At 37.7% G+C, this 15,567-nt stretch overlaps 1 protein-coding gene across 1 annotated transcript in view; it reads right to left on the bottom strand.

The window, feature by feature from the left end:
- LOC134528501 (uncharacterized) overlaps nt 1-15,567 on the bottom strand; it is a 46,458-nt gene that overhangs the window by 13,795 nt on the left and 17,096 nt on the right. Inside the window, exon 4 of the mRNA XM_063362171.1 lies at nt 890-1,114. Within this exon, the coding sequence (XP_063218241.1) occupies nt 890-1,114 (225 nt within the window). The remainder of the gene's footprint in view (nt 1-889; nt 1,115-15,567) is intronic.

Genomic DNA, 15,567 nt, shown 5'->3' with positions numbered 1-15,567 from the left:
CAAGTACAATTATTTTTTATTATTGTAAATATTAGTAATTTAATATAACTGTAATAAACGTTAATTGGGCTATCCCTTATGAACCCAGATCGCCCCACGTTTAAATCGTAACAATACCTTACCCGTTGTGAAGAAGTCTCACTTAAAATAATAATAATAATAATAATATGTAATACGTAGTTTCTATAGTATTGGGCAGGTGTGGCTTCAGGTTTAAACATATATATATATATATCAATTTTTAATAAGAATATAAATATTTCGTACGGTAAATGAGCAAAATAACGTTGAAATCTAAGTTCCAGGTTGGATTTAAAAAGTTGCTTTTAAGAGTTTTTCAAGGGCTCTCGGTAAGTGCTGCTGTGCAATGACACGGAAACAAAGAAATATCACGCCAACTAAGACGCACTTCACGGAACGGAGTACGTATCTAGTGAGTTTCCCTTTGCCTTTGTAACTCTGGTTCACGCCATCCACATTTCCGTTCCCCCGCGACTTCCAAACGCCGCGCCGTGCACCGAGGGAAGCCTTCATTTCACAGACGAGAGAGCCACACCCGAAGTTCCCCGAAGTTCATGCTCGCTTTTTTCCCCGTTCTATCTCATTGTATAAACCGGTTGCTTAGCAAATAACTTTTTAATATGTAGCTATCCAGGGCTAGGAAACCGTTGACATGATTTCACATTATCTTTAATGTAACTATCCTAACCAAATCAGCCGTCCACAATGTTTTAAATTATTCATAATATAGATAACCTAACCTAATTGACCATTAGTTATCATGAGGTACAATGAACAAAAAAAAAACCCGAAGATGCACGATCGGACGTTCGGCTCTCTCGTCTGTGAAAGGAAGGCTTCCCGTGCAGCGAGAACTGAGAGTCCATACCTCGAGCACGTCGAGCGCGCGGTCGACTCCGGCCGCCCGCCGGAAGAGCTCGTGCGCGCGGGAGTCCCTGGCGCGCGCCGTGAGGGCCCCGGAGACGCGCGCCGCCAGCCGCTGCACGGCCGGGTACTCGCTGCCCAGCAGCGCCAGCAGCGGCTCGAAGCCGAACCCCGCGGCGCCGGCGAAGCCCTCGTAGGCGGCCGGGTCGCGCAGCAGGTTCGCCATCAGCTGTCACGTGAGACTAAAATAGCAATGTCCTAAACTGTGTCCGAAGGACACTCGTCTCTGATTCGTCCACGTGACACTCTGACGTCATGCGTCATGTGGGCGAAGGTCCGAACCTATCTGGCCCGAATTCATTCGTCAATTTGAACTTTTTGTCCCAACCTGTGTGCTTCGGACACAAAAAACGAACAGAACACTCACGATATTTGAATTTCCGGTTCCCGTTTGAAAACGTGGTGTTTGTTTTTGTTATTGAAGGAAATGGAAGGTGTTGTAAGTCACTTATAACTTACCTAACTTTCATAAGTTCAATCTCAAACTACAAAACATCAAAACAATAAACAAAAACATTTGGTTTGGCACCATTACTGCACTCTGGTGACAACTTTAGAAATCAATACATTCGGACATCGGACATCGCAATTGTGGACAGGGCAGTTTTCGGTGAGACAATGTGACGTCACTCACATTCGGATAAGGACACGGACCAAGCACAGGTTCGGACTATTGTAGACGGGCTCTAAGATGTACATTAAGTACTGTCCCTGCCCGAACACGCCCGAATATTCACCTTCGGCCAACCTCGGGATTTGTTTTATTTTTGCGAAGGAAAAATGAATTCAAAAATTAAAAGTGGTCGGTTAGGTTAGCTACATTAAAACACTTTAAAACACTATGGACTGTTAGTTAGGTTAGTATAGCTACATTAAAATAAACAGAGAAATATAAATAAGTATATATAAATAAACCCGAGGTTGGCCGAAGGTGAATATTCGGGCGTGTTCGGGCAGGGACAGAACTTGATGTACATCTTAGGCTTCCCGTCACGTGACCATCGCGACACGCAAAATGTTAGGCTGGGTGGCAGCCCCCGAAACAACCAGTGCCACCCAATGAAATGCGGACAGCAATGTCCAAGTTCCCGCCATTTGCTTAGTACATAGTTCATTACTCCTCTGCCCAACTCTTCTTCCAGTACCATCCTTCTTGTTTCCTTAACCAGCCTGCTTGTTATTAACGCATGACATTTTTTGCATCCCGCATGTAAGTGCCTAGGGTTTCCCCTGTGTCTGTTCTGGTTTTAAATGTTTTAGTCTAGTATAGACAGTGAGGGGAGTTAGTCATAGCTAATACGTCGCCATGGCTTGCCAATCCCCTCCTAGCACATGATGCATGCTTCCTCTCCTGCATGGCTTAAACCCTGCATGATTAGAGCGTATAGGCTTCGGCCTGAGACCAGGCGCGAATTTAGAGGGGGGGCACAAGGGGCACGTGCCCCCCCCCCCCCTCTTCCGTTATGTTTCGAAATTTGTTTTTACTTATCAATGTGTAAACAATAAACATAGGTTATAAAATTGTAAAAGAGAAAAAACATTAATGAACATTTTGAATTAAAATTGTTGTACTTATTGTCGCCCAAGGATTTAGGACAATGTGTTTCGAACTGATTGTAGTAGGGCCTATGGTGAGAAGATATCTGTCGCTTTCTCTGCAACCCTCTCTCTCCCCTCCTACCCCTAAGAGCGTGACCATCATACATGCACCTGCGCCGCGCCCTCGCCTGCGCCAAGGTCACGAGAAGGGCGGGTGGCTAGTTCAGATGAGCAGTTCACTCCTGTGCATTGTACTCTCTAGGCGATCGCGTCGCTCTCCGTCGTCATAAAAATAGCACAATAACTATCTTTATAAAATTATAGCGGGAAAGAGACAATGAAGCGAACCAAATATTTGAAAGAACCAAAGATAACTGCTTTCTTCACAAAAAAAAAAACGGAAGTCTGAAGGTGAGTTTCGAATAAACCATGTTAAAATAACAAAGTTTTGAAATTTCCACTAAACAATGAGTACATCGTTTGTAAATTTGTTGGTTTTATTACTTCGATTTAATCATTTTAATTCAAACTAAAAATAGTAAAATACATTTTACTTTTGATTTTAAATTCAACAATGGTGCAAAAGATCATAAAATAATGAGTATAAATTACAAACTTCTAAACATTCACATTGATAACTTTAATGTAAGAATCAATACTGTTTATGGTTTACGGTAGTGCTTTCCTTTTTTTCAGATGCCACACTTCAAAAGCGGTATCTTCAAGATGAACCTCAGTCTACCATTGTAAATATGGAGCATGTTGCAGAGAAAGATTTATTTGGTGCCTCAACTGTCAGCAGCCATACTAGCATTAGTGACAACAAGCTTCAGCTAGACAATGCTAGTACTAATGAATTTAGATTAGAAATAAGGTGCCCGAATTCGATGATGGTGTTGAGGATGCCATGATGGTTTCAACAGCTGACTTTGGTTTTTGTTTATTGTTGCATCACAACAAATGCCACGTACTGAGCTCACCTTCAAGTTCTGAAAGACTTCCAGGCAAGTCTGAAGCATAAATTTTGGCAGTTTTCATAACTTTTTCGTAATTGAATATGCTTGGTATTAGACCTTTAAGAGTGTAACATCGTTTTTATCATTTCCAAACCTATCCTTGAATTCCCGAATGAGGGAGTCAATAAATGGATAGTAAAATCCAATTCTGTAGTATATGCTTCTATCTGTTTCAAGAATATTACATCGATGGGTGCTTCTTGAAGTTATTCTTGGAATTTTTACATCTATACAGTTGTTCAAAGAAAATTGCACACATTCCTTAAATGTTCTGCTGAAGTATTCTTGTCCGCTGGCCTTAACAAGAGCTTCACCAGTGATTAGTGTCATTGTTTTCTCTAAAAATGAAATAACTGCAGATCCTGAAACCTTAAAAAGGTCTGATGACGTTTAATCCAACGAGTTTTTCTTAGTGACAAAAGTGTTTCTCCTCCTGTTACATCTGGACAGTGATCTTGTATTTTTTTTTTCAGCAACTCTAATCGTTTTGGTGAGTCCCTCACAAAGTTAGTGGTTTCTTCCACAACACCATCATGTTTCTCACTGATTGCACTTGATTCCCACAGGCTTTTACAAGAGCCAAGTTTAAACAATGACTGTAACAGTGTACATATATAGCGAGTGGTTGTAGCTCACTAACATAGCTCTGAGCTCCCCTGAATGCCCCTGACATGTTACTGCCTCCATCATACCCTTGACCTCTTAGATTATCCAAACTAAGGCCCAGCTCTTCTAAAACTTTGACAATGGTGTTAGATGATGACTTTCCAGTAAGATCAATGACTTTCACAAATTTAATGAAATCCTCCCTCACTGCGCGTGGATGCGACTCCAAGTCAACATACCGAATACTGATGGACATCTGCTCAGAATGACTCGAATCTGTGGTCTCATCTGCCAGAACTGAGAAAAATCTAGCCTTCTGAATTTTTGCAATGATTTTTTCAACAATAATATTTCCACAACATTCAATCAAGTCGTTCTAAGATGTCATACTTATGAAAGTTGCATTTTTTGGTGCATTTTGAATGTGTTCCTTCAGAATGGTATCACCTGCATCGATTCGGAAACGCAACAACGATCTGAAGTTCCTGTCATTTACTTCTGAATCAGTTGTTTCATCTAACAGTCCACCAGACTAATTTCGGTAACCCCTAAGTGCTATATTTTGTCTCCCACAAAATGTAATGGTTTTGACAATAAGTATCAACTTTTGCCTGTTCGATTCAATCAGTTGTTTAGCTCTTGTATCTAACTGAATGTCAACACTAGATATTTTACCCTCATAAACATTACAAAAATCTTCAGATTTTTGAATGGCAAGAATGTGGTATTTGCAACTTGAATGTTTTTTGAAATCAGATATTGCATCTTTGTATTTGATTAATGGCTTGATGCAAAATATTCCTAACAGTTGATCACCTTTCCCACCACAGTCAGGACCAAAAAGTACACAAATCTTACAATATACACCATTGTCCTTAGCATTATAGGCAAGCCAATGATATGTTACAAACCAAGCCCTTCTAAATTTTCTATTTTTGTTGCTTTGAGAAACCAGTGGAAATGAAAATGATGTGGAAGGGGTCCAATTTTATTTGAGAAATTTATATTTTTCTTCATTTGGTAACTTTGAAGGTAACCCAGGTCCAACACAGTTCCCAATGTCTAGCAGATCCACAGAGAGAGAAGATGAAAAATGACATGTTGACTCACCATCATCGAATTCGGGCACCTTATTTCTAAATTCATTAGTACTAGCATTGTCTAGCTGAAGCTTGTTGTCACTAATGCTAGTATGGCTGCTGACAGTTGAGGCACCAAATAAATCTTTCTCTGCAACATGCTCCATATTTACAATGGTAGACTGAGGTTCATCTTGAAGATACCGCTTTTGAAGTGTGGCATCTGAAAAAAAGGAAAGCACTACCGTAAACCATAAACAGTATTGATTCCTACATTAAAGTTATCAATGTGAATGTTTAGAAGTTTGTAATTTATACTCATTATTTTATGATCTTTTGCACCATTGTTGAATTTAAAATCAAAAGTAAAATGTATTTTACTATTTTTAGTTTGAATTAAAATGATTAAATCGAAGTAATAAAACCAACAAATTTACAAACGATGTACTCATTGTTTAGTGGAAATTTCAAAACTTTGTTATTTTAACATGGTTTATTCGAAACTCACCTTCAGACTTCCGTTTTTTTTTGTAGAGAAAGCAGTTATCTTTGGTTCTTTCAAATATTTGGTTCGCTTCATTGTCTCTTTCCCGCTATAATTTTATAAAGATAGTTATTGTGCTATTTTTATGACGACGGAGAGCGACGCGATCGCCTAGAGAGTACAATGCACAGGAGTGAACTGCTCATCTGAACTAGCCACCCGCCCTTCTCGTGACCTTGGCGCAGGCGAGGGCGCGGCGCAGGTGCATGTATGATGGTCACGCTCTTAGGGGTAGGAGGGGAGAGAGAGGGTTGCAGAGAAAGCGACAGATATCTTCTCACCATAGGCCCTACTACAATCAGTTCGAAACACATTGTCCTAAATCCTTGGGCGACAATAAGTACAACAATTTTAATTCAAAATGTTCATTAATGTTTTTTCTCTTTTACAATTTTATAACCTATGTTTATTGTTTACACATTGATAAGTAATAACAAATTTCGAAACATAACGGAAGAGGGGGGGGGGCACGTGCCCCTTGTGCCCCCCCTCTAAATTCGCACCTGCGCGCGTGTTAGCGTTGGATGCTAATTACTGAGTGAAGTCTTCCAAATAATTTTTTTCCACCCTAAAATTATAGTATGTTTGTTTTTAATTTTAATCGTTATCATAAGTAGGGTTATTTATGATTACGCAATTTTTTTGTGGTCACGTTATCCAATAATATGGTGCAGGATTGGTATTCATAAACATTTTAAATGAATTCCAATAACTCGAAAAATACACTTTTTTTTAAAAAAATTCAGAATCATAAAAAAAAATGTTCTCGGCCTGACGTTGAGTTATGGGACATTTTGAAGGGGGCGCGGAAGACTACCGTATCGGAAGACTACCATAATGACAGTATTCCGCCTGACCTCTTCGAAAGAGGCGGAAATCTGCCATAAGTTCAAAGGACGAGGCGGAATTCTACCATATTTCCTTATACACTCCATGGAATGAGTACAGCTGTTTTCTCTCGAAGTAGTGTATAGAATACGTCGCTAGGTAGCACTGTTAACCCCCTAGCTGTTTCTTAGGTTAACTTAAAAGGCTACAGATAGCGCTTCTGACGGTTACTTTCTGTAGTTCCAGTCATAAATCAACTCAACAGATCGCGCACTAATAGAAACAAATGTTTCCACAAATGGGTTATAGGAAGCAGCACTGAATAGCTACTTAAAACCGCGTTCTGGAAAATTAAAAATAAAGTAGTTTTCAATTATTGCACTTTTTCTCCTGTTTTGACGGGGGGGCGACGGAAGACTGCCAAATTGGAAGACTAACATAATTACAGAATTCCGCTGGGGGCGACGGAAAACTACCATAAGTTAAAACGTGACCATACAATCCTAATACTCGAAAGACATGAGTAAATTATGTGTATTATCTTTGAAAGAATTTGTATAAATAAGCAGCATACAAAGACTTGTGATTCTAATTAATGTTTAAACTCCAGGCCACTAGTTGAAATGAAATGCAATCTAATGACCGAAAATCACAATTCCCTGACAACGGACGGTTGAGTTAGTAAAACATTGCATTATTTATATCATATCTTTAAAATGCCACGACAGATTGTGACCATAAGGTGTATAGCCATCTATAGTACTGAGGTGGAAATTCAATTGATTTGATTTTACGTCATGTCTATCAAAATAACGATAAAATAAACTTAAGCATGAATGATTTCACAGAAAAAAATGTTTACGTTAGTACATCTTTAATAATACCCACATTATGTTTCTGATGGGCTGTTGGGACTCAATTTTCGTGGGCTGACTTCACTACGACCTTACTACTTAATGACTGTGGTGTTTTTGTCGTTTAGGGGCTCTCACAGGGTATTGTGATTCCAGGATTATGTTTTTAGCATGTGCTGAGAAAACCACTAGAAGAGTATTTTAACATATAGATCTAAAGAAAAACAATTACCATTAAGAATAGATAAAACCTTTCACAGCATTTCCAGCATGAGAACTGTGAATACGTAATATTTGTTATACTTTACTTGAGAACGATTCACGTTTGCTGTTTAAGGTTATAACGAACGCTGGGCTGCAGGTAAACACTCAAAAGTGAATAATTAAATTAAGGCCTTGGAAGCGTCAGCCCAAAACAAAACAATAACATCAATAATCACAAAGGTGCCCAGACGTCGTATAAAAGAATTTTATTTATAACCTCCTAGCAACTCTAGTAGGCTATGTGGATCGGGGATGAATAATACTGAAATAACAAGACTGGTGGTTTGATTTATATAAGTGCCCTTTTACTTAACTAATTTACTTTTGTTTTTATCTTTTAATTACATTGGTATTAAAACATATTGATTACAAAATGGAGGGAGCCCCGGGGCAACAAAATACATATAAAAGTAACACCATAATACATATTGAACTTAATACTGGTTTTAAGTTAGCTCGCAGGCTCAAAGGAAAGAAACAATTACATTGAAATTTAATTATGTCCTGTGTCCTGGCACCGGAGGTTTCGGCAGATTAAAGTCCAGAAGAAATCATTTTGAGTAGAAAATTGGAGATAAACTCGGAGTTAAACTTGGGAGTGGAGCTTGCAGCTAATTTTGGAGATAATCTTCGAAGCTAATTTGGAGCTAATTTTGGAACTCATTTTGGACCTCAACTTGGAGCTAAACCTCGAGGCTGATTTTGGACCCCGCCTGCAACCAAAGTCCCAAATTACTTAGACTGGTTAACAGGCGGCTAAGCCTGGGCAAGACTATGCCCAGTGAAAGGCAAAAAAAAGGGGGGGGGGGGTAGGGATGACGACCATTTACCCAAAACAGCGGGGTGAAGTTCATGTCGGCTGCCTCCAGGAGCAGGGAATGCAGCTCGCGGCACGGAAGTTCTCGGTAATCATGATTAGAGAAAATGAAATAATTTATATTAACAAAAAAATACTATTGCGGGCAGCAAAATTTAAAAATTAGAAAATTGAGGCCTCTATGCCTTGACGTTGGCGACTACATGACGTAGTGTCGAGTCTTGGAGATAAACGTCGGAGATTAACTCTCGCGGATCGCGACGCGTGGTCCGCACAGACCAGATGCTGCCCGCCGAATCTTCAAAAAATGGCGTCGGGGCGCCTAATTAAAGGAAGCGACTGCCCCCAGCCAAAGAAGGGGGGGTGGTAATTGTCCGAAGGTGTCCGGAGATGCCCGAAGGGGCGAAGCAGACTGCAACATGTTCGCTGCGCTCTCACGCGAGTCGTAGGCGAACTAAAATCGCAATCGCACTGCGACTGCTGCCAAGGTCGATTGTGACAAGCTGTCTCTTATGGGAGGGATGAGTAATGCACTCTGGCGGGCAAGACGAGAACCTCCCTGTAGGGTCACAGAAACATCCACTAGAGTGCAGTGGGCTCGCTCGTGACCAGCGCTCAGAGCAAGGTTAGGGATTTTTCCCGCCGCTAGACTTCGCTGAGGGCTCTGTTTGACAAGTGGGAATGTCCTTGGGGAGACAATGTCCCCGCCTGGGTTCACTGGGGTCGATGCTCCGGGTTGTAGTTCCCGTGAAGCCACCGGTGGGTGATGAGGGGAGGGGGGTTTAAATTTGCTAAGTCGTCTGGGAAAGGCGTCATGTGGACCGTCCCGAGGCTTCGCCGCTGGCTGTAACTTGGTCCAGAGGCGTGCTGGCAAAACCCTTATGTATGCTTGCCTCCGAGAAATGAAAGTTGCTAGCAGTGGGGTTGGGGTAGCGTTCTCTAGCACGAAAGTCATTTTGTTACATGGAGAAAACGTGACGCGAACCGCGGCCGAGATGCTGCGATCACAAATCGTCAGCAAACAGTATCTAATTGAAGCCTGCGAACAAGCACAGGTGCACTGGGTAGCACAAGATTACGTCGGAGTGTACAGTAATGGAAACAAAATAAAATAAAATAATAAATACAAATTTATTATTTGGTTTCCTTCTTTAAAAATTAAAAATTAAATTTAAATTCGTACATTTGTGCCTTAAAGTGGCACTGAAACGGCACAAGGTTTACTGATTAAGTAGTTATGAAATTAGATCTTTTTTTTTTTAACTGCCTCAGTGAATAAGAAATAATTTAGAAATATTGTAATGAGCTGGTTAAATGAAAACATTTCAGAATATTAACTTATGAAAATCTTGAAATCATTTTTATGTATGTTTACCAGGGGAATAGCCTATATCCGATAATATTTTTCTTCTTATTCTGAAATGCTTGCTTGTCCGTAAACATTTTAACGGCAAGGTCAATGCAGACGGCAAAACACAACGCCACAGTAGAGCGACAATGTGAAAGGAATTATTCAAGACCTACAGTACAGAACCATCCTACCAATTTTCTAGAAAAAATCGGTGGGGCTGTATCGAGACTCACGGCCGTTGGTTTCACGTGAAACATCTATGTCAGCGAGTCTCTTTTAGTGTAATGGTTTAAAATAAAAACAATAAAAACAAGTAATTGACTAAGTACTAAAAATTTTAATTCAAAACAAACACTAAATGATAGCTTACCTTTCATTTCAATTAAAATTCGACAATTCTGTTTTACATTGGCCTGTGATCAGGTAAATGAGATACCGAAAGCATAATATAAAAATTAATGTTATTTGATGAACGTACAATCTGTATTGCTCAGTGTTATCAGTCCTCTAAACATAATCACACGAATCACCGCGCTATCACATCTGAGTCGTGAGCTACACTGAAGAGAAATTTTTTTTACTATCCTAAATCAAAACTAAGTTTATTTAGGAGGTCTAGGTAAGGAAGACTTAAGTGCGTCTCAGGTTGAAACATATATAGTTAGGAAAATGTTAAAGCAAGATGATACATTTTCTGGTACCCATATGTTTCGCTGTGATTTTTAAGACGTTTCACGTCAAAATTATATTACCATCACCAGTCGGGATTTGAACCTATGTTCTCTGGAATACGAATATAGTGCCTTACGACTCGGTCCATAAACTTCAATAGTGTATCTTTTCTGATATTCATATTGCCTTTTAGTGATTCCTTATGCTACATGCGTGAGTGTACGATTATTGCATAACAGTACAAATACATAGTTTCAGACAATAGTACTCCATGTACGCTATCATCACATATCTTGAAAAATTATTGACATATATTATTATAAGTACAACTATCAAAAATTACGGTCTCCAAAATTTTAATTCACGTCTTTTGAGTATATCGTATACTAGTGCGTATAACTAACTATATGTGATTTTGTTTACACATTTACCATGGGTGTAGACATTATATGTTCCTCCAGAAACTCTTCTACAAAGATAATACTTAAAATACATCTTTAGGTTAATTGACGATCCCTTAAGTACTTTTTGAAATTCCTGCCATTGTAATTTTTGTAAAATAAAATTCTTTGTCTAAATAATTCTGGCAACCCTACTCCCCCTTTTTTTTACTGCGCTCTTGACACTTATTGTTACAGAAACAGGTTCCTCTTTTGAGTAAGCTTCTTTGCACTAAGAAATGTGCCTTGTTAACAGAAGTGTACACAAATATACACATACAACAAACAAACCACAAATCTGTTTAAAGAAGTCAGTATATATGTGAATTTCAAATAATTCAGTGAAGTTCATCAAATAAAATTTCCACTGACAAACTACATTTTAAATAATAGGTAAATTAATTCAAGATGTAGTTTCGGACATACGCTATTACTCATTAAACTGTATGTCATGACAAAACATACTGTGTTAGCGCTATCATCGTTGTGGTTTTCAAAAAATACTTTTTTCGCTCAACTGATGCTTGCGGTGTTCGACTGTGCTGTCGTCACTGTTTACACACATCGCTGAGTTCACCTGTGCGTCTCTGTATAGCCGTTGTTTTTTCAATTTTTATCTGTTAAGTTTCATCGTTGAGTTATTCTGTTTGCCGTTGTGCACCGTAAATTTTCCTTTTAAATGGAACAGAAATATTCATGTAAACTTACATATTTGTTAATTTTTTCATTTACATGAAATACAAAATATCACTACAAAATAGTGTTTTCCAATATTTAAAGTTATTTGCAAACAGTTGTTTGAATAGCTTCCCAGTATTAGCTGCGCATATTAAGCACGGTAAAACAAAAGAGAGCCAAAAGTGATATAAAAAAGTTAACTTTCATGTGGCTTTAAAACCAAATCAATAAAATGTTTATACAATAATTCCATGCTTGTAAGCACACATATTTTAACTAAACAAACTATTTTACTATCCAACATTTATTTCAAAATAACTTTACCATTGACATTCCGACCCGGCTTCGCACGGTTGTATTAATTGGGGGGGGGGGGGGGAATGAGACCAAATCTCTTATTTACAGTTATAATAAATGAAATAAAAAAATTAATTAATTTTGACAAAAACTTAATACAATGCTTTGTAATGTACGGAAGAAAAAACGAATAGCACCGATGGTTTCCCGACTCTTGAGCACGCAACGTTGTCATGGAGACGAAGTACCCACTGTTTCCCGGGCTTAAACACCAATCAACATTGATAATCAGTTTATTATTATAAATTATTAAGACCATTAATCGAAATAAAAACTATCCTATCTCTCAAGTTGGAAAAAATTACACATAAATGCTAATTTTCATCGAAATAGGTTGACTTGGTGAAGATTTCACTGGAAACAAACAACAGGACACTGGATTTATATATATTAAGATTGTACAGCGGGACTGTAAGTTTGTTTGCAGGAAATCAACTAAAAAATTGCCAGACTAGTTATACAAATTTTATTTCGCTGTTATGAAATTACATAATTCATGCTGAACGAACAACGTAACAACACATAAATTTGTTCGTTACCGTGGTTAGATGTTACTGCACGTGTTAATGAGACACGAAACTACAATAAACTCGTGGAATAACATCATGTCAGTGTTAATAAGACTGCAAGTATTCGCTCTACCACTCTGGTTCTGGGGTAGAGCGCCTGCCTTGTGACTTGAAGGACCCGGGTTCGCGCCCCGGCTCCTCCAAGGCGGATTGCCCAGACAAAATGGTGGCATTTTCTCTGGTAGGAATACAATCCCTTGTAACAAGTCAGGCTACCAAAGAAACGGTGGGTGGAACAGAAAAAAACCTTCCAGGTGGCTTCCAAATGGGGAGCCCGTTTCTTTTCTTGGGCTCCCCATGCGGTGGCCATTCCGGGGGTTTCTCCGGGGGAACGGAGTTTTGCAAAAATATTTTTTGTTGTTTTGTAGCGTTTTAGTTTTTAGTAACTGTAGTATTATCATTCTAAAATGTTATAAATAAATTTCAAACATACATTTAAAAAAAAATATTTCAATTAAGTGTGTATCAGTCAGTGAGTGGTTGTATACCAATGTTGTGTGTTCAACAAATTATTGGTATATATTTTTTTTTTCTTGAAGTTTTATTGATGGTTATCAGAAACCTTTGTTTTGTAGTATTTTAGAAGTTTTTGACGAAAAAAATATTTTTAGGCACATGAATTTTTTTCCTAAAAATATTATTTCTCACATGTGTGTATAAATCGAGACGTAAATAAAATATTCTATATATATGATTTTAGAGAATATTTATAATTCGTTTATAGGTACTGTAAGGCACAAAAAACTGAATTTCAATTTGTTCTTACAGTTTTAATGAAGCAGAATAATATGCTACGCATAGTAATATATTTTTATTTTCTAATATAAGAAATACTTAAATTTCAGCTGAGTTTATTTTTGAAAGACTGCAAGCCTGTGCAAAGCCCATCAACATTCGATGTACGAGCCCATGTTTCCTCTAGAGCGCCTGTGCTGCTTGCCCTGTGCCAACAAACTACACTACACAAAAATATTTCCTTCGCATTTCAGCATCTTCAAAACACATTTTGTAGACTTTAAATAATTTATTATAGACGTAAAATCCTTAATATCTGAGTTTTTTGTGTTCTGTCACCCTAATAATGAAAACATTACATAAGAAAATCCTTGAATATTTGCGTTGGATTTTCACTAGTTAAATAATGATCTACCAATTACTTAGATTATTCCAGTATGCAAAAATGTAAATTCTATGAAGCTAGTTACATTACAATTTTACGAGTATGGCCGTTTTCCTCTTTCCGTAGAATATATAAGAAATTTTGGCAGAATGGAATACTAGGTATATGATTTTTTTTTTAAATCGTCGTAATAAGAATACATTTTTGGAAACATTTCTTTCTTCTCGTCCGTGATCACCGTCAGAAGCGCTATCTGTAATCTTTAAACAGCTAGAGGGTTGACGTTGACAGCGCTACCTACCGAAAATTCTATACACTACTTCGAGGGCAATGCTGCTGTACTCATTCCATGGAGGGCGTAAAGGCCCTGTCACACTGTCAAATGTTAGCTTCCAACACCTTCCAATATGTTGTTTCCAATAGCTTTGAGGGTTGTGACGTCACTATCGCAGCCATGTTTATTTGAGAGAATGAATGTCTAGAGTTTCCTTCAAATATTTTACGGATAGGACTGGTTCTAAAATATGTTGGATGTTGGATGGGATCAGCCAATCAGAGTTAAAATAAAGCTGCCGCTTTTGTTTCCGTTTCCGAAGTGTAATAGTTTAAATATCAGCAATGGCGAATACTACATGGGAAAGATATGCAGTAATTGAACTAATACTATTTTATTTCCTGCTGGAATAATTTTATTGTATATTTTCCTCCAATTGAATCTGTATGTACGGAAGTGCAGGTTAATATATTTGACTAAAAAAGTTACTGTAGTTTTGGAATATTATGGTCCTTAAAACAGAAAACATCTTGTATTCAACTTACGATCATTATTTGATTGCTATACCAGTTTTGCTTATGTTCAGGTATTTTTTATACACCAAATTAAAACAGCAAGCATTGCGTACAAAATGTGCCATCAGGAATGAGGTATCAACTAGGATATGCATTTCGGAACTTTTACCTACAAATCCAAATTAATAACATCTAAAATAAATTTTAAAATATTTCAATTCAGAGACTTAATGTACCTAAAATTATTTTGGCTTACCCAATCAATCTTTCTTATAAGTCATTGTTCACCTTATTTCACAATAGCGGCTACTCTGTAAGTATTGTCTGGAATTTTCTGGAATATAGACTCATAATTTCCTAACAATAAATGGTACTGATCTATGTTAAAGCAGCATCTCTGAGTAAGCAAGTAGCTCTGGTGATTTGCAAGAAAGGCCTAGAAATATTAAAATTCTGCTTACGTATTCAATTATTATTATTTAAGTTTTGAAAGTAATACCATTTTTCGTGATTGTAAATATTTGTGTAGCAGATCCTTTTCAGTAGGTAGGCCTATACTTCCCAGGCTGTACGAAACAAGCATACCTGGACTAATCTCTCATTAAAAAAATTATTTTAAAGAGATAATGTGACTGAGGTGAAGTTAACTTAAAGGCTCAGGTTGAGGTTTGTAATTCAAAATAAAACAAAATTGCCAATTTCTAAACACAGCAAAAAATAACACTTTCACTTTAAAGTATAGGAACAATTTTGATGAAATACAAGTGAAAGTGTCCATACAACAGCAGCTAGTTGGGTGAGAAAATAAGCGGGAATGAGAAGGGATATGCCTACTTGCAGATTTACATTTAATTATATGTTTTATTCTTACTAAACATACCATTAAATATTGTTTTTGAAAAGCACTATAAATTGCACCACAAATTTCAGGTACAAATTTTGATATGGTGTGTGGAATACTTGTAGAGAACATAAGGGACTTAAATATACCTAAATTTGAATGTAACCTACTTAAAGAAGCCCGCGTTCCTTGACCCAAAATTTGTTTTTGATTCTAAATACTGTCATTTACAGTTCTCTACAGAATGTTTGGTAAAAC

Source organism: Bacillus rossius, chromosome 1 (assembly GCF_032445375.1).
Source record: "Bacillus rossius redtenbacheri isolate Brsri chromosome 1, Brsri_v3, whole genome shotgun sequence".
Taxonomy (NCBI): domain Eukaryota; kingdom Metazoa; phylum Arthropoda; class Insecta; order Phasmatodea; family Bacillidae; genus Bacillus; species Bacillus rossius.
The sequence above is the reverse complement of the archived record's forward strand: the minus strand, read 5'-3'. Positions and strand labels throughout refer to the sequence as shown.